The sequence below is a fragment of the Homalodisca vitripennis genome, chromosome 7 (genome assembly GCF_021130785.1).
Source record: "Homalodisca vitripennis isolate AUS2020 chromosome 7, UT_GWSS_2.1, whole genome shotgun sequence".
NCBI classification, from domain to species: Eukaryota; Metazoa; Arthropoda; class Insecta; order Hemiptera; family Cicadellidae; genus Homalodisca; species Homalodisca vitripennis.
In genome coordinates, this window is record NC_060213.1 from 106,745,930 (window position 1) to 106,761,804 (window position 15,875).

Genomic DNA, 15,875 nt, shown 5'->3' on the forward strand with positions numbered 1-15,875 from the left:
CACATGACCCTAGTCATCACTGATCGGTGAAGCCGGTTAGCCAAGTGACTTTCGCCATCTGATGGAGAAACAGACGACTAATGGATGAATGAAGACAATGACACCGTAAGGCAGTAGGCCATGTATGTGGTTATGGCGGCAACTAGTGGAGGCCTGAGTTTCTTCTACGTTTAAACAGCCGTTAAACCTACCAGCAGTCATTAGGGATCGGTTAGACGACTGTACGTCCTTCTCTCGTTAAAACTGCATCACCATTTGCAACTCTGCTCTTTTTGCCGAGGTCAGGTCGTGAAATGTGATCCGGAGAGGGTACAGAATTTTAAGTGTTTTTGGTTGAGTTTTCAAGTAAGTGTGTCTGTTAGGTGTTGACGAAGAATATAACCACCTCAAAGTATTGTAGATTTCGTAAATGTTGGGTTTAGCTCCATATCACCTTCCTCTTAGTGCTTAGGTATTGAGATTACCTCTTCATCGGGATTTCACTGAACGGCAACTGGAAAATCAGACATACCTCTTTTGCTAGTCTAGGGTTGTCGAAACTATGCAAAGAGTTCGCGTGAACTTTTTCGTCGCCTACACTTTGTTATCTCTTCAGATCTTGACTCCCAGATGTATTTGACAGTGTCAGATTCCAGACGCTGCACTAAGTGGAAGGTGGAAAAGTATAAACTCAACCAAACATTCGCATTGAATCAACCCTTCCCACTATACCTACGTTACGAGTAAATAAAAATATTTGGGGAAACAATTTTACTCATCAAACCTGTTTGTTAGTATTTCGTAAATCAAACTGCTATCTCGATTATGGTTAAGAGGAATGCCGTAAAGAATACAAGTATCCCCAGTAGAGGGTATATAAACCCTTGTACACATGGACATTGAATATTACGCAAGTAAATAATGTGATGGCCATACACTATAATTCAACAAGCCGTGCAAATTCCAAGAACGAAACAAAAACAAACCGCTTGTTTAGAGTCCGGCGGCAGCTGATAGTTAGTGTGGCGTGGCGGGTCAGATGATAACTGTTATCAGAGTTGTTCCTAGATAGCAGCGATAGGCTGTTACCATGGCCACGGGTCGATGTGCTTCAGTTATGTTGCCAGTATGTCCCCTATTCCATAGTACGTTTAAACCACAGAGGAATAATATTATATCTTCTTCCTCTATGCTTATACCGGTCCGCGCTCACTTTACATCGCCATCACTCTAGTTTTTGTTTGGAAAGTAAGTATTATAACACTACCCGGATAAAGTTTCGTTTTAAACAGTATACTTTGTTTTATCCGATAGTCCATGCGGCCTGGAAACGAGGGTATCGCAGTCAGTACGAATTTATCTACAATAGTACGCAATGTTAACATGACACTGTTGAGGTTATGTTACTAATACCTAGTAGATGGGTAAAATACTAAACAAAGCAATATAACACTTAAAAAGTAGAAGTTGTGCTCAATACAATCCATTCAATGCGTAGCTAGCTATACCTCATGAATTGGTTAGGTTAAAGTTATATGCATACAGTTCCATAGCTTTAAAACAGCTTTCATCAAAATAAATGGATTTGTAAGGATATTATTTGATACAAAGTTCACTGGGATGGTTTGGAAAGGTTGTCATATACCAGGTAGATATTATTCACAGTTTGATTTTTCATTCCAATATTGCCGAGTCGAGTTCTGAATAATTTTTTCAGATCTTGCATAGACTAACCTCTTCTAAAATGCTACCAGGATTTTGCATTGCTGAAACAGCGTACTCTACTTTACACGTTTAGGGTTTGTACATGATATAAGTCACGTAAAAAGAATGCCACAGGAATTTCCCATTACGGTACCAATGACTCATGTACCAAATCGACTGATATCACTGTTTTTGCCATAATGGTCTACTGGCGATAAAACTTAATTACGCGCACTAAAGCACAGCACATTACGATATGTTATCATGTTAACAGGCCAATAAAACATATAACAGTTGTCGCGTTTGAACAAAACTGGTTTTGAGTGGAATTGATTACTATAGCCTTGTAATCCAGGGGTGATAACAATGCTAGTGCCACAGTCATGGCGTTCTTAAGTGTAAACATAATTTCTTGTAAATTCCCGAGAAATCGTAAATTGTTAAACACTTAAACGAGTTGAACGTTTAAAATGTTATTTAAAAACTGTGTGAGCTGGTAAGCTAATTGCTAGAAACAGCGTATTAATAGAGCAGTGCTAATGTTGAAACCACTTTGTTTTGGACGTACAAAAACCGGTTGTTTTCCTCAATACTCACTTTGCTGTGCGTGTTCTCAATATCTATTCGTTTTGAACTTGAATAGCTTGAATTATGAATGTTTGTCTCATATTGAATTAGTCTATACTTTTTAGGTATGTTCTTTCGTAAAATATTTGAATGTAATTATTGATACCTTCGGGGCTGCAATATAGATATAGTATTTTATTTGTGAAGAATGTACAGATCTGAACACTGGCTTCGAATCGAGAGAAATAGGAAATTTTCACTGATTACATTAATTGTCAGTATTAAATTTAACTCAATTTGCTTGTAAACTACGACTATGTTTGAATGCAAGCATTTTGACCAAAGAGATATGCAAATAATCCGTTATTTACACATTGTTTTGAATGGAAAGTAAAGTTTGGATCTGTTCATAGACACGAAGGAGTTAACGTTAAGGAGTTTTATATATGTTAATAAACGAGGTTTCTCGAAATTCAAGTCCTTAAACGTCACGCTGTATAATTTTAATACGTCCTCTGATGTAGGTAAATCATAAAACCCCTTATTCATTTCTCTATAACCTCTCCTTATAGTCATGGGTCTTTACTTATTCGTAATTTGAGTGAACAGATAATGCGTAGTAGCATATGATGATGACGCATAACGTACATTCTCCTAATTATTGTTTATTACCACACAAACTGATTTCCTCTTCAAGTTATGGTTCAACCCGAAAGGTATAAATTCTATACCTTTGAAATTATGTCCAAATTCGATTACAGAAGTGCAGACTCACTTTCTTACTGTAGACTAGCTGAAGCTTGTACGAAACTTTATCATTTCGCTCATTTCAGCAAGGGAATCTGGTCATTAGTGTTGGCAGTTGAAGTTTATCATCGACTGATGACCCCAAGATCACTCTCATCACTGTTAAGAGCTATCACTGCGGAAACCTGTGCTCTCGGCGCCAAAGGTGAAATCTAATCAGTCCACTGAGCTGTTAAATCATTTCCAAGGTCAGTGTAAGTGAAACCTTGAAATATATAACTCGTTCCAGAGGAAATCACTTTCTATGTTAGTGTCGTTGTGGAGGTTCTCATGGTCGGGCCTGGTCCGACCATCGGCTAATAGTGGGAGGAGATCTAAAAAGCCGATTGCAGGTTTGACAACCTTTGCGAAAGCCGGTGAAATAATTTTTTGCCGATAGAAGGGAAATTTTCGTTATTGATAGTGGTGGTCTCAGGAAATCGTCACTGGATTGTAATTTGGATTTTCACATTTCATGAAATAATGTGTGATGACGTAGGTCTATACAGAACCTTTTTGTCTGTGTAGGATACAGTACTACAATAAGGGCCATTCTTGTATCTGAAGTTCCTACATCGTATATTCTTCGTTCATTTAGACGGAGCCAATATATTTACTCATTTTCAATGTTATAAACAAAACAAAGGTCTCTGTTTTGGCGTGAAATTACAATATGAGCAATTTTACGAGTACGGCCAATATTACGTGGAATATAGCAGTAACAAAAAAGACTGCTGTACCGGCTGGGGTCAAAATGTAAACATCAAGTGGAGGAACATCGCGGCACGTCTGACAGCCTCGGGGTCGTCGGCACAAAATGCCAAATAATTGTACAGCCGGCCAATAATAACAATAATTACGCCTCTATCTGATTGGGAGATGCGGCGAACTTCGGCGATATTCCGCCGTGCACCGTGCAAAACGTGTGTCGAGCATAACATAACAGTGTAAGTATGCGCGAGTGTATTCATTAATCAAACTCTTGTCCGAGACCTCCACAAAATGGCCAACATTATCGGGGATCTTAAAAACCTAGGGGTGCATCAGCTCGCGGTAACCGAAGATTTATGAGGGTAGGATCGGTCTCTGAGAGACCACCCACCTGTTTCTTCCCACAATGGGGCGGCGCTTGGAAATCTTTAATATTATTTTGTTGGACATAAATGGATTTACTCCTAAAGGCAAAAAACAACAAATGACATACGTTGTACATTATGATCTTCAAAATCGTAACACCAAAGAAATTGGTCGAAAATTTACAATACTTCTTTCTGGTCAGTTCGGAAAATTATAAATTACAGCACTTGTAAGTATCACGTGCTGTAAATTCTGCAGCAAGAGAAATTCCTCACGTGACAAGAAATATTTGCCAGTCCATTACCATATTTCCCAAGCAATGTCACGCCTTTCATTTGCAGCCGCAATGAATAAACCCGTTAAGAAAGGTCGCGTGTGGCGTTATTAATTGCAGTAACGGTTGCATGCAAACTGCTCCACAGGTGCCAACAACATGTCACATCAGTTTCTCGGGTAACCCTGGAAGTAGAAAGGCCTGAATTCCGTCGGGCGTAGGCGAACGGGGCGACCTAGTGTAGCCCAGCTTTAGCCCGGGGTCACAATCGGTACCAAATCTCTTGCTCAACAGTTGCCCTGGATCAGCTGGAGGTCGGCAATTGGAATGTCAGCCTAGGCAAATACTGGTTCGCCATCAAATGTTACGTTCGTAATTTCCACCGGGAGGTGAAACCTCCATCGGTCTCGTAAAAGCCGAGCCAAAGAAATCTGCCGGGATCCGACACGGATTGTTCACATCTGTAACTTGTTTTTAATTGATAGCGAAACCGATAAAGGTAATCCAGGTGAAAAACAGTTATTACAGCAAACTTGTTTTCGAAGCGTGCATTTTATTGCGCCAATCGGCGGCGGTAGGAGCAAAAGTGGTCCCGTCCATTTTAGCAAGTTGTGCTGTCTTGGTTTCATTACTTTCTCCGCGCATAAAATTAAGCTATGCCTTGATTCGACCTAAATCCCTTGGCGACAAATAATAACGAAATTGGCAGTTTCGTTCTGATTAAGATTACTTCGGAGGGATATTATGCAAATTACTGATTCGGGTTTGAAATCATAATTGTTGAAAATAATTAACCTTTTCTTCCAGTGATTTTTTTGAAACGCTATGTCGGCGAATCAACTCTTTGAAGGTATTTAAAACAAAATGGCAAGTCTGTTGTGCTTTGACTGTTCTCGTCTTCTAAATAATACAGTGCCCTGGAACAATCCGGATCTGGGCGTAATTTGACCTTGTAGGTCGGTTTTCTTCTTTTCTCCCTTCGACTCGACACGACGGTGGCGGTGGCATGTCCGCTTGGTAACGATATCAGAGCTCAAGGTTACCCGCCTAACCTACGACCTTGCATTCCTCTATGCAAATGCTGCATTGCTCAGAGAGGGCGTTCCCTATCGCACGGCTGATTACAATCAACCTTTCCTTATTCTAATCAGATGTATTGTTCTGCCGCTTCTAACTATCAAAGCAGCCGCCCTGAGAGGGGCTGTCACCTTCACAAATTGAAAAGTCATTTCTTTCTTCGGATCATCCATATGATAAATCACATTTTGTTTTTGGTTTTGAAAGGATTTAGTTCATCCCGTTTCATCGTAAAGCAGATCTTCATTTTCGCATTCTTAAAAATAATAGAGATAAATGCATTACTTACCTGAGAACACAACATGGACAAAGTCGGAGTTGTGATAATTTTCACCATGCTCTCGTTCCATTTCCACCGTTCCTCGTTCAGAGGACAAACCACAGCCCAAGGACCAGGAGACCGCAGCCGTGACACCACGCGTGTTCCGTTACTCCGAGCGTATCGGCGTCGATCTTTCCACGGGCGATTGGCTTCGTCCAACTCTTTTAAGTCTAACCTCTCTTATCGCTTAGCTTTAGCTTAAAAACTGTACCTAAACCTTCTTGCAAACATGTTTTGTAATGGTCTACCACGTCAACGTGTGAAAAAGGTAACACTGGGTTATTTTGTAGAAAGCTGTACTTGAATTTCGGCAGTGAGGGTTACTTTCGTGTTTTAACAGTTGAAAGAATGGGGTTTAGGACTCTTAATTAGCTATTTTACATTATTCATATTTTGTTGAAATATACAGCTCATTGCTGCCAGCAGGATTTCTAACTATAAGTTTCTATTTTTCTCTCCACATTCCAGAATGTCTAGACAGATAGACAGCAGCCGTGCATGTCAAACACGAACTTCCCCTCCATGGGGAGAGAATGAGCGGAAGTAACAATCACACTCGTTGACATCGGCGTCTGTAGTTGGTTAACGCCCACGCGGGCTGTCCAAACAAGTGATGGATTCGGGTGCCACTTGCAGACCGGAAGCAAACTGAAGGCGTCGTGGAAATTTCCCAGTTTTTCTGAGTTTGTTTAGGTTCTGAATTAAATAGTCTTTGGAAACCTTTGATAAAAGATGGGTTTTTAATGGTTTTACGCTCGACATACTCTGTACTAGTGGCACACTATGGATAAAATGATTCCTCGCCTGAATAAATTGACGTGGTTTTAGAGAAGAAGAATGTTATGTATAAGATGGAAAAAAGGGATAGTGGGAAATAATGGAAAAGACAGAAAGCTGGATATTCGTTGAATAAAGCTAATATTAAGTTCTAGTTTACTTTTCATTTCTTTATCTTCTCCGCAAATTTGTATGTATGAGGTTGAAACCTAATTGATACAAGTCCAAACTTCTTCTTAGAAATCACATAAATGAATTGTATAATAGGTTACTTGCGTTTAATTACACAAGGACGTGAATTGTGCTCTTCCGAAGAGTCCGCCCATTGATGAAGAGAACCCGAGCAGGTATCGAAAGGGGTAAAAGACCTTATCGCCCTAGGTCCTACGTGGGAGGTCGCCACCACTGATTGACTACCCAATAGCTAAGCCATAAGTCACCGGTGACATATCACATATCCTGTCAGCGGCCATCTTGGTGCGTGCCAACTGTCGCGCATGCGCAGATGTCTGTGGTCCTCCGCGGGCCGGACGGCACCTTGGCAATCCGGTAGCGTGTGGCGAACCAGGGCAGGACCGAGAGGTCGACCCACCGTCGCCGCCGGTTGATTAATTCAGCTTTATGCAGATGACCCCGTCGTGAGGCTCCTGGGTTCGGCTCGGGTTTCTTCGGGTTTTTGGACGTCGCGTCGGGCGTATTCGTGCTTAGAAAGCGGAAGAAATCGCCAACGTTTATCTATCGGGGGCTAGTCACTTCCTAGTAGACCGTTTGGTTCTGGATCTGTAACTTTCAGTTTGTATGGGTATTTCTTCTATGACTTCTGACAGTAACGATTTAATAGCTACAATATTTGAAATGTTCTCTAAACAGAGCGAGGACGCCGTTTGATTACGGATAGCAGTGTTATGAAAGGGTAAAATTAACTCCACTAAAGAAAACCTTTAATTGTTGGAGAACCAGTTGTTCTCGTTTCACTGGATTTGATTAGATTGTACAGTACTTCGACTCCAGTCTTTATAAACTGGACATTACTGTGATTCCAACTGGAAGTTTCATCAATGGTTGTTATTGGAGCTATATCAAAAACCCCAGGCCTTAATGTCAAAGAATACGCGAGTTTAATTGTTTTAGTATTATCTTTTCGAAATTATGAAAATAAGACGGCTACTCTTGTAATTTTATCGTCTTCTACTAAGTATTAGTGAACGAATTCCCCATTTATTTAGATCTCAACATGGAGTTTCTTTTGATTCTCATTTCAGGGAAGCCTGAACCAAGTTACAAGAGGAATCTCATTTTCGCGGCCATGCTTGCTGCCATGCTTAAAGCGCGCGAATGCACAGCCATCTTGGCCCTTATCGAGGTGTCATCTCACAAGAATATCATACGTTACATTGCACCTCATCCCGCGTGCATGTTGTATTTTCACTTTTCTCGCAGCTTTCTCCCTCTTCACTCTCGATTTCGCTGGTTTCTACTCTAGCGTTGGTAGTCCATTTGTGACCAATGTTTTTACCCGTGTTTCTTTTTTCTGACCGCATCCACCAGCGGAAAGTGTTCGGCGGTTGCGGGAAAATAAAGTGCGCTACGTGGGATTAGCAGATACTATCTCTTTCTGAGGATATGCCTTGTGAACTTCGTAAGTGCGCAGTTTAATACGACATTATCTTTGAACCGCTAGTGAAACTAAGTGATCGAAGTGGTTTGATCTGGAGTATTTGACTTCATTACACTGACTCTTACGGATACAGGTTAGAAACGTAGTCTAAAAGGACTTTTTAGTTGAAGAAAAAACGATTCTATATTGCTCGTGGATCTTGCACTGCTAAGCGTTCCCATAAAAATGAAAGTACCTAATTACCATTTCAGTCAGTGGGTATTTTAGGAGGATACTGTCGCTTTTATCAACTCGAGCACGAGAACGCCTACAGATTTTACAGGATCGTTAAAACTCAAACCACTTCATCTGTACTCTTTCCCAGGATGGAGTTTTCTCGTGCTACTTTATCTCCTGTATTATAACGGAGGTTTTATTGTTCGAGTGCGCGCGCAATCCGGTTTTACACCCCCATCCAAAGTGCTTTATTCAATTGTTGGTGAGCTGTTTGTGCCGTTTAAAAGGTTCGTCGGACATCAACCTTTATGGCTGCAGGAATAGCCACTGGCAAATTAAGACCAGTAAGTGTGCTGTAAACTGTGCACTCTGGATAGTAATTGCCGTTAATATGGTGCCATTCTTATCTTCTTGGCTTGCACGGCTTGTTCACCGTGTCTGGCCGTATTCATTACTCTAAGTGTCCCCTATTTTCTCTGTAAATTCCACTGTCTAATTTTAAATTATGTTCTCATGAGCTTTTCCTTCGACTTCTTCATTGAAAATTGTGAATAAATGTGCCCAGTAGTAAAGAAATTACATTGGAATACCAGTTTTGCTCTTGGCAGAACATGATCTTCCTTATGAGTAACATCATTTTCCTCAGCTGTTGACTTTACATTTGAACCTTGTAAATTTTTCCCACTGTCTTTCGTCTATTTGGACCGATAACTTCCAAATTGCAGCTTTCCTTGGTTCATCTTCTTTCCAGATTTCTACCTCTATATTTAATATTTTTGAAAATAAAATTTCCAAAACCATCACCCTTGAACAACTTTCCTACTCACTTCTCTTAGCTATTCAAGGTATGTTGTAGAATCGTTTCAAAATTTATGTGAGCTATGAGGTTTGAGCCAAGATGCTCTTCCAGTAATGTCAGAGACCATCGAATCACTGAAGACTAGCAATGCTTTAAACAGTGCAGTTGAAATTGAAATTGTATTATTTCTTCACATTTAGCCCAACTTGAACATTATTGATTGACCAAACTGCAATTGCAGGGGCAAGTACGCGACTGTACGGAGGTGTCGAGACCGCAAGACCGGACGGCAATACGCCGCCAAGTTCTTGAGGAAGAGGCGGCGCTCGACCGATCTTCGGCCTGAGATCCTCCATGAGGTCGCGGTCCTGGAAGCCTGCAGAGAGACACCCCGTGTGGTTAGGCTTCATGAGGTCTTCGAATCCAATCATGAGATGGTTCTACTCCTCGAGCTGTAAGTGTACTAGAATCTACTAAATCCTGTAGTCGTACTTTAGGCATTCAGTAAAAATTGGGTATACTTTTTGCAATATTCGGCAAAGTTTTTGAGATTAAACATTGTTTGCATTTGTCAACTTGTATGTATAAGGATTTTCACTGTGAAAAATAGCAGATATAATTGAATTATGGATTATATATGTTTTAAAGTATCTACTATTTCTCTTTAATGAATTATAATTTGCTTTAAATAATTAATACGTTCAAATCAAGACATTGGTGTTACACATTCCAATTTACAAACACACACAAATCTATTGTAATTTGTGGAGAAGTCATAGTAAGTTTATGGCATAAATGTGATTTGTTTCTCAGTTTCATGATAACTTATTAAAAACATAAGAGCAGGCTTTTGACTGGCCCATCTTGATACGAACATTCAAAGTATTAAACCATTTTATTTATTATAGAGTTTGTAAAATTGTTTTATTTAAAGAAATATCTTTTGTGCTTCTACTTGTCTTTTACTTTAGTCCATATTACATCTCAACAAATATCTTTAGAAAGTAAAAATTCTCAATTAGTACTAAAATAAGATATTACAAAAATGCCATGGAAGCCTAGTAGCTTTATAACTATAAATAAGTTTAAAATGGTGACCATTATTCTTATGAACAAAAAACTCAAGTCGCTATAGTCCGCTGCCTATAACTGAACATATATATATCTGACTAGTGGTGCAGAAGGTGGCAAAAATGTAAGCTTGACCCTGGAATTTAAGTGTAGTTTTAAAGTTTACTATTTCATTTAGTACGTAGCATAGTTGAGTCTTAATCTTCTAAAGAAGGTTAAGAAAACTTTTCCTCAAAGGAAAATGAAAAAGATGCTTTATCTATACAATTTGGAGGTTTCTAAATAATGGTCTTTGGTGTTGCAGAGCTTGTGGAGGAGAGCTGCAGATGTTGCTGGATAAGGATGAGGTGCCAAGTGAACGTCAGGTGGTGAGATTGATGCGCCAAATTCTCGATGGCTTGGTGTACCTTCATGACATCAATGTGGCGCATCTAGATATCAAGGTGAATAGCTTTAAGAACAAATATTCCACCCGTATCACTTCTAGTTATTGTATTAAAATTATATTTAAGGTATTTCTTTATCGTGCTGGAAGCCAAATTGACAGTTTCACTGATTTAAAGATCTTTTCATCCAGTACTTAACTAAACAAAGTTAATTTGCAAGTTAGAAAGTCAGCAATAGCAAGATTTTTAGATTGCAAAAACTTTATTTTGAAAAAGAAGGATAATCAGGGTTGAAATATTGTAATGGTTGAGGGGAGCATTTCTAAGAAGGCAAAGCACAGACCTTGTATATGTCTCATTGGCAGCTGGGCCTGAGGGGATCAAGGGTCATCCACCCCAAACATCCTGCCCAAGCCTAACTTCCTGCTGGTTCCAGCTGTGGTGTTTGTTGACTGGGAATGAGACTCAATTGGCTGTTTGTCCTATTGCCTGACTCATCTCATTTGATACAGAATCTGCTATAATTTTACTTTTTCTAATATTTCATAAGTCACTTGATATTTTAGCATGGCTATTCAAATGCACTTAGCATGGTACTGTAGTTTTAAATGTTCAAAGACCATTAAAATGTCAATTGATATTGCACCATAACAAGAAAATATTAATTCTAAATAATCTTATATTGTAAAGGATGTTTTGAACTCCCTTAAAAATACTATTAGAGTTTAAAAACTAAAAAGGAAAGTATATTTTCTACTTATTACCTTCAAATGTAGTTGAAGCTTGTAAAATGTAGTTTACGAATTCAGTAGTCTACCCGATACTTTGCAAGCATTTCCTGTTCTGTGACAGAAAATTTCACTTAAAAAAAGGGTTTCCTACAATATGAACTTTATTTTCAAGACACCTCTTCTAATATCCCAGTTGTGCTTTTTCCCTCTCTAGTCAAAGGAGGAACACAAACTTTTTATGCCTTGCATGTATTAATTATATAGGTTTATGGTGAATTTTTTACCAGTTTTTTTATTCTTTTTGGCTTTTTGTTTTCAGCCCCAAAACCTGGTGCTGACGGGGCAGTTTCCGGACTGTGAGGTCAAGTTGTGCGACTTTGGCATCTCTCGATACCTGAGCCAAGGCGTGGATGTCCGAGAGATCCTAGGCACCCCTGACTATGTTGGTAAGTAACAATATATCTTGCGAAAATGCCTTGACAAAATCTTGACTTTTTGGCAGAATGAGGTTTTAAAATTTGCTTGACAATGCAACATTAGAATGATGGTATTGATAAAAAGGACTTCTATTGCCGAAACCTACTTGCACTTTCATTAATTTAGGTTTAGCATTATAAAACTCTCCTTCATTGTCAATTATTTATTCATTCAATTGGTTTTATAATTAATTCTTCAACTTCCATACTCAAAGAAATTAGCTGTAGTCAAAACAGAATTTATAGAAAATACTGTAACCATAAACATCTGCCCAATTTTTGAGGTGTTTTTTTTTCCAGCCTAGCATACAATCTCAGTAGGTTGTGTTTAAGTAAAACTTATATAGAGTGTACATATAAGCAATGGTAAAAGATAAGACATCCTTTACATTTTTTCCTTCTTTTGTGGCTTGTGGTTAACTTTTAATCATTTAGGGAATTGCTTATAAGGACATTTTACATATTTTTATATTTTTTACTCAAATATGAACATTCTATTTTGTGCAGTTTTTAAGTGTACATAATTTTGACCATATGTAATATCTAGTTTAAATTGCTGCAGTTATCCCCTATCTATCTAGTTAATTGAGAATAGACATAGTTGAGTTAGTTTAGTCAATTTATTTTAAACATTTGGCTAACAAAATATTTTTTTTTGTTGCAGCTCCTGAGGTGCTGAACTATGAACCCATCAGCCTTGCAACAGATATGTGGTGAGTAAAAAAAATTGTGCAGTTGTGATTAGAGAATTGTTAAAACAAATACAGTCTGTTCCAATTTTGCAAAGTTGAGATTGCTTTGATGTAAATATCTGTTTTTAGATATCTCAATTGAGTATTGTTTGATAATGTAAACCTTTTTATGATAAAGCAAGTCAGTAAGTCATATACATTTCTCAATTCAAATCATGATCACTATGGTCAACTACTTGGTAAAGTTTGCAAAAATGCTTTTCCTGAATTCAATATTTAAGAAAATGTTCAGTGCAATCTTACTTTCTATGTTTTTGACTTTAAAACCACTGAGTTCTTTAATTAATTTGCTGGCATGTTGGTGCAGGTCGGTGGGTGTGTTGGTGTACGTTCTGCTGACTGGCTGTTCCCCCTTCGGAGGTGACACCAAGCAAGAGACATTCTGCAATATCGCGCAATGTCGGCTTGACTTTCCCGATGACCTGTTTGAAGACATCTCCGAGGACGCTAAGGACTTCATGAGGAAGCTCATGGTTAAGAATCCGAGGTAGGCTTTGTTTTGTTTTATTAAGTTTTTTTGAAAAATTAGTAATTTCATAATACTTTTAGAAAATAGTAAAACTATGGAAGTTATTTTATTTATTCTGTTACAAAGATTTCATCGGTAGATTAATTTGTTTTTGTTTTGTTACAGTAACCGGTTGACTGCCAAGGAGTGTCTTCAGCAGCCTTGGTTTACTCGAGAGTCCTGTGATCTGAAATCCTCTGCAATTCTCTCTGTAGAAACCAAGCCGACAAAGCCGAGAACGCCTGTGCCCAGCAAACGACCTATTCCTACAAGTGAAGAGTGTGGAGAGAACATCAACTCGTCCGCATTCACCCCGAAATCAAAACCCCATGAAACACCACTGAAAGAAAGTTCCTCTAGCACTCCCATATCAAAACCGGTGGAAGTCAATGCCAACAAGGGATTAAGCGCCGAAAGACGCAAATCTTTCATGAAGAACATGGAGAGTTTGGTGGAAAAACTGGAGGGTGAGAAGGAAGTGGATAACAGTTCCAAGAAGAATGATGTCCCAGTACGGGAAAATCCCACAGAAATTAGACTGACCAAGGTTGATAGTTTCCGTAGTATGACTAGAGCCAGTGGGATGCAGACGATGCCAGTTTCAGGGTTTTTGAGGTACAACAGGAATAACCATACGGATCAACCATCCACTTTTAACCACAACCGGGAGGTCGATCGAGAATCGGTTTTCAAATTCAGACGAGTGTTTATAATAAATGATATGGAAGACCACTCGCCTCCTCCTTCAATTAATGGATCTCTGAGTTCAGACAACTCTTCCATCAGTGACTCAAACAGTGACACAGTCAGTGAAATGTCAATCGACTCATCGAGCGATAGGTCCAGTATCATCTCCCTCGACGACTCTTTTGACTTCCCGTTCGGAAAAGGTCTTGGTAACAGTCGACACTACTCATCGTGCTACAATGTTTGGGAAGCATCGAAAAACTCAAGGGTGCCACAGAGAATGTTTCCGAGAGAATGCAATGGCTCATTTGCCAGAGCACTTTCACGATTTGCCACACAAACGGAAGACGTCAAAGAAGGTGCTTTCATCAAACAAAGGAAAACACTTACAGTTTTTAATGGTGGGAGTCCGACGACATCGACACCGAACGGCAAGAAGTGTGTGGGCCTAGAGCTCATGCGGGAGAGGAACGGGAATATCGTCGTGATCCGAGAGGTGAAGGCCATCAACGGCAGCAGGTACCCACGGTGCAGTGAAGTCAAATGCGAGTCTGTACAGTCGAGGATACGAAGGCTTCAAGTTCAAAATGGACTAAAAACAGAACTTTCTAAAGACCATTACAATATATTTTAGAATAACTTATTTTTTGAAGACAATCAGCTAAGCAAACTCACAGCCATCCTTCAGTGACATTTTGTTCTTCACCAAGTGAAATCCATTTTTAAGGTAAAAATATTGGAGCAATAATTGCTATCAGTTGTAAGACAACATTCCGAATAAATTTATTCCTATTTAAAACCAGTCTTTCAGTTTTAAACTGTTCTTAACGTAGACAATCCTTGTAAACTGTACAGGTAAACTCATTCCATCATGTACTGTTAACTTGTTTAATTCAGTGTGTTTACAGCGTTTAAAACAATATTCAAAAACTGTAGCTAAAATTTAAGTAAAACAAGTTCCGATGTGCCTTAATGTGTACTATATAAAATAAACTGAAAACTTAATACTAGTCATAATTTAATTGTTAAAAATAATACCTAAAATACTGAATTAGTTTGTAAGTTAGATTAGATCTATCTCGAGTGCAATGTTTCAGTGTAAAACTCAATTTATATTTTCGTCTTGACCGACTTACCGAGGCTAGTTAAATATTTATTATTTATTATTTCTGCATACTTAAGCTTAAAAGGCCGGTTTACTTATAATAGCTCGAATAAAATTACGGCTTTACATCTATCTGTAGAGTTATTGGATTTAAACTAAATTGTATTAATAATGTGTTAATACTGTAAATTAATGTTTTAAAGAGTTTTATATGAGTACAATATATTTGTAAAAAGACTTAGAAATATCGCCAAGTTTGTTTGTAAATTTTGTTACGTATTTAAGTGCCAACACAATCAAATAACAAATCCCAATGCACAAAGTTGTGCGAGTGTTGTTGACTTCTGTGATTATATATAGTGTTTTTTATTTATACAAAGTTGTGTAGTATTGTATTCATTATGTGCTGAGGAATTCTTTTTTGGATTCTATTCGCCTGTTTATCATGTTTTGTAAATATTTTAATGTTATGTCATGATTTAAAATATAAATATTTTCATTTAAATTTTGTTCGTTTAATGAACCTTGTCATGTACCTCATCTGTGAGTGTTCTTCCCCAGTTTGGTCTGACATGAAGATCCAGCTGTACTGACAGCCATTTTATTTTAGTCAATAATAACAATTTTTAAAATAAGAAGAGCTTCTCCTTCAATGAATAATAATGTTTACTTAAAGCATATCTTTACTCTCTTATTTTTGGTTATGGAGGTTTAAAGAGATTTTTAACACGTTCACAACGGCTAATTTCTGCACTCTTTATTGCCCGTCGAATTTTTCAATAATAATGGCAAAGAACCATACTCATTTTTTATTCCTTCAATGTTTTAAGTATAATGAGAAAATTATGTCAGCCTAGCAATTTTAAACAAACACGATTATTTCAATGTTTTTCAGTGGACCCAAGAGGTACCTAAATAATTAATTTATCTTATGACGTGGTACACAATAGACTGAGTTATTTA

At 38.3% G+C, this 15,875-nt stretch overlaps 1 protein-coding gene across 1 annotated transcript in view; it reads left to right on the forward strand.

Moving 5' to 3' along the window:
• Positions 1-15,417, forward strand: part of LOC124366151 (probable myosin light chain kinase DDB_G0271550) — a 77,345-nt gene extending 61,928 nt beyond the window's left edge. The window contains exons 2-7 of the mRNA XM_046822475.1: positions 9,438-9,650; positions 10,572-10,710; positions 11,704-11,830; positions 12,525-12,573; positions 12,920-13,099; positions 13,247-15,417. Coding sequence (XP_046678431.1) covers positions 9,438-9,650; positions 10,572-10,710; positions 11,704-11,830; positions 12,525-12,573; positions 12,920-13,099; positions 13,247-14,441 — 1,903 coding nt within the window. The 3' untranslated portion in view covers positions 14,442-15,417. The remainder of the gene's footprint in view (positions 1-9,437; positions 9,651-10,571; positions 10,711-11,703; positions 11,831-12,524; positions 12,574-12,919; positions 13,100-13,246) is intronic.
• Positions 15,418-15,875: the final 458 nt, after the last annotated feature.